This window comes from Physeter macrocephalus, chromosome 14 (genome assembly GCF_002837175.3).
Source record: "Physeter macrocephalus isolate SW-GA chromosome 14, ASM283717v5, whole genome shotgun sequence".
NCBI lineage: Eukaryota > Metazoa > Chordata > Mammalia > Artiodactyla > Physeteridae > Physeter > Physeter macrocephalus.
In genome coordinates this window covers 67,806,720-67,810,535 of record NC_041227.1, presented here as the reverse complement: position 1 = coordinate 67,810,535, position 3,816 = coordinate 67,806,720, and the positions used below count along the sequence as shown (strand labels likewise).

Below are 3,816 nucleotides of genomic sequence, written 5' to 3'. Positions count from 1 at the left end.
ACGAGCGGCTGCTGCAGCAGACTAGTGGGGCTGATTGGCTTAACGACACCCACTGGGTCCATCACACCAATATCCTGAGCCCCGGAGGCTGGCCTTCTCAGGACAGGGAGGCAGGCCCGGGGGGGCGGGGGGGGCTTCCCTGCGGTCGCTCAGCCAGGCACTGTCCTCCTGAGATTGTTCCTAGGGTCTGCATTGGCCTCCTTCCCTGTCCAGTTCTCTGCCACGTTCAGCTTGGGTATTTATTTCTCCCCTGGCTACCAAGCCACCATTGCTCTCTGTTTCGTGCCTCTTTTCTGCCTCCCAGAGATTTTGTGGCAGGAAAGGTGGGGTCTGAGACTTATTTCTCTCCATCTCTCTGTCCTCACACTGAGTATGCTCGGGACCTCCAGCTAAGGTCAGTCGCCCTTTCCTCGGGCTGGGACTGCGGGGGAGAGAGGAGCGGAGCCCCAGGGATCTGGCTGGTGAGGACCCCGTTCTCTTCCTTAACACCCCGCACTCACCAACCTGAGCACTCCAAAACGCAAGCGGCGGCCCCAGGATGGGCCCCGCGAGCACCAGACAGGCTCGGCCCGCAGCGAAGGCTACTACCCCATCAGCAAGAAGGAGAAGGATAGGTACCTGGACGTGTGCCCCGTCTCGGCCCGGCAGCTGGAAGGAGCGGACACTCAGGTGAGGCTCTGCCCTGGTACCTGCCCACTGGTGGCATCTTCTTCCCGTTAGTTCTCCTGTCACTTACCTCCTCCCTGGCCTGCACCTCACAGGGGACTAACCGTGTGCTTTCGGAGCGCCGTTCTGAGCAGCGGCGGCTCCTGAGTGCCATTGGCACCTCTGCCATCGTGGACAGCGACCTGCTGAAGTTAAACCAGCTCAAGGTGAGGAGTGGGGACTGAGGAGGGAAGGGGCGCCACTGGAAGACAGCATCGTGGAGCCCCTTAGGGGTGGGCTGGCGGCGAGTGACTAGAACACCCTCCTGCCCCGGAGGTCTTAGGAGAGGCGAGCAGCAGCTAGGTTGAGGGGGACGTCCAGCAGCACAGTCTGCCTTCCGCCCTCTAGTTCCGGAAGAAGAAGCTCCGATTCGGCCGGAGCCGGATCCATGAGTGGGGGCTCTTTGCCATGGAACCCATCGCAGCTGACGAGATGGTCATCGAATACGTGGGTCAGAACATCCGCCAGGTGAGGCCCCATGCCCAGCCCCTGACCTGACGGCAGCCTGGGATGCCAACGTGAGAACCACCCGGTCCTCGGGGTCCCTCCTGGCTCTGAGACTTAGCCAGTGAAACCTGCTTTTCTTTTTTTTCCCCTCCTTCCTTCAACAACTAGTAATAGGTACTAGTAAACTAGATGTTAATGATCCAACAGGAAACGTAAGGATGGTGTTGGGTTGATATGAAAGGCGGTGTTCAGGGAGGCCGGGGAGGTGGGAGCACAGCGATGTTTAAACCAGGGGCTGAAGGATGCCGAGCAACTCCCAGGCCCGGGCGAGGGGAAGGGTGCTCTCCACTGTAGGACGGCACATGCGAAGGCCTGGAGGCAGGATGGTCTTAGGGCAAAGAGGTCAGTATGGCCACTTGGAAAAACTAGGGCCAGTGGCAGCAACGTGAGGCTGGAGGGGGCCGGTGGAGGCCGGACACCACGGAGCTTGGGAGCCATGTTAATGAGTTTGGACCGCTGGTGAGAGGAGAAAAGTTGCTGTGAAGCGTTAAGCAGGGGAGGACTTTGGAGGTTAGTAAGCTCCATCTGACTGCGGCGTGCCGAGAGAACTGGAGGCTGAGACGGCGGGGTGGGGCTGTTGCAGAGATCCCGGCTGAAGGCTGGGGTGGCTTGGACTAGGCAGTGGGTCCAAGGTAGCAGGAGTCTGTGGGTCCGAGGTAGCTGGCAGGACCAGGCAACGAGTTGGTTCTGGGGAATGAGGGCGAGGGCCGAGGCGAGATGGTTTCTCGGTGCTGCCTTTAGCAGCTGGGAGTAGGTAGGGCTGCCAGTGAGATAGGGAGCGAGGAGGAGCAGATGGGTGGTCAAGATGAGCTCCTGTCAGGACATGTGAAGTTGCAGTGACCGGGGGACATCTACCGGGTGTCGCCCAGCAGTTCCACTGAGGTGGATTTGGCTGGAGATGGAAGTTTGCGAGGAGTTTCCCCCACTTAGCTGGCAGTTGAAGCCCTGGAAGAGAGTTTGTTCACCCAAGGGGAGTGTGCTGTTTTTTATCGTCCTGTTTTCTGGGAAATGAGGTACTCCTTCTCACCCGAGAATGTGGGCCCTGGCGTGGACAGCAGCAGCCGTGGGCGCCTGTTTCGGAGAGAGGGTCCTGGGAGAAGGGATGAGTAGGAGTCAGTCTGTGAAACGGCCACTGTCATCTCAGGAGCCGAGCCAGTCCCCAGGAGTCTGGGGGCTCTCCCGTGGGCCAGGCAGACACTCCAGGAGGAGACAGTGACTGCTTCTCCCGCCCAGTGGCCAGTGCAGACTGCCCTGGGGTCCTGTGGGTGACTTTGTCATAACGGCAGCCAAAGGTATTGGGAGGTGGGGGTCCTGGAAGCAAAGTCAGGAGTCAGCGCCTTGGGATAGCGGGTGCCAGAGGGAGAGCTGTGGATCCAGGACAGGCCACTGAGGCTCCCGGGTGGCAGCTGGGAGACTGTCCGGACCCCCCATCACAGGGGCCGGTGGGGTCAGGCCTAGCCCGGCAGGAAGCTGATGGGAAGCCCCCTGACCATCGCACCCTGTCCTCTATTAGATGGTGGCCGACATGCGGGAGAAGCGCTACGTGCAAGAGGGCATTGGCAGCAGCTACCTGTTCCGGGTGGACCACGACACCATCATCGATGCCACCAAGTGTGGCAACCTGGCGAGGTTCATCAACCACTGCTGCACGGTGCGCAGGGGGCCGGGTGGGGGGGAGCGGACGGGGCAGGAGCCGAGGGGGCGGCTGTGACTCACGCTGCCCTCTTCCTATAGCCCAACTGCTATGCCAAGGTGATCACCATCGAGTCCCAGAAGAAGATCGTGATCTACTCCAAGCAGCCCATCGGCGTGGATGAGGAGATCACCTATGACTACAAGTTCCCTCTGGAGGACAACAAGATCCCTTGTCTGTGCGGCACCGAGAGCTGCCGCGGCTCCCTCAACTGAGGTGGGGCAGGACTGGTGCCCTCACCCCTATTTATTCCCCTTGGTGCCCTGAGTTCCCAGCCCACCCAGCCTTAGTGGGCTCAGCAGGGCCCACATGCCCCATCTCCAAATGTGGGGTTGGGGGGCCCCGAGCCTAGTGAGGGAGCCTCAGTCCCTTGAGGCAACTTGCGCTTCCCTTCTTGCCCCTGCCCACCCAGCCCGATTTTTTTTCTTTGCGGAGAAGAAGCTGTAAATGTTTTGTAGCTGCCAGCAGCTGTTTCCTGTGGAAACCTGGGGTGCCGGCCTGTACAGATCCTGTTCTTTGTGGGGCTGCATAGCCCCCTTGCTTTGTGTTAATGGGGACTTCCCCTCTGTGCCCTGCGTGCACCCCTCCCCAGTTTAGGGGTCTCTAGGGGCAGTGGCCATGTTCTCCCCCTGGAGGGGGCCCTGCGCCCCCTGTCCTGGGGACTCTGTGCCTGGAACCCTGCCTCGTCTTCTGTTCCTGCCAGACCCTGTGGGTCACCCTCCCACCCTGGTGTCTGGAAGCTCCGGCTTTGCCGGGCCAGGATGGTGGGGGGCGGGCCCTTCCTGTTGGGCTGGACTGTACATATGTTAATAGCGCGAACCCAACGCCACATTTTTATAATTGTGATTAAACTTTATTGTACAAAAGTGCTTTGTCAGTATCTTTGGGGAAGAGCAGGGTGGGATGGGGGT

General features: G+C 60.2%; 1 protein-coding gene across 1 annotated transcript in view; it reads left to right on the top strand.

The window, feature by feature from the left end:
* Positions 1–3,751, top strand: part of LOC112064829 (histone-lysine N-methyltransferase SETD1A-like) — a 7,585-nt gene extending 3,834 nt beyond the window's left edge. Inside the window, exons 2-7 of the mRNA XM_028498037.2 lie at positions 6–69; positions 497–669; positions 762–872; positions 1,054–1,173; positions 2,726–2,863; positions 2,947–3,751. Of these exons, the coding sequence (XP_028353838.1) occupies positions 6–69; positions 497–669; positions 762–872; positions 1,054–1,173; positions 2,726–2,863; positions 2,947–3,120 (780 nt within the window). The 3' untranslated portion in view covers positions 3,121–3,751. The remainder of the gene's footprint in view (positions 1–5; positions 70–496; positions 670–761; positions 873–1,053; positions 1,174–2,725; positions 2,864–2,946) is intronic.
* The last annotated feature ends 65 nt before the right edge of the window (positions 3,752–3,816 follow it).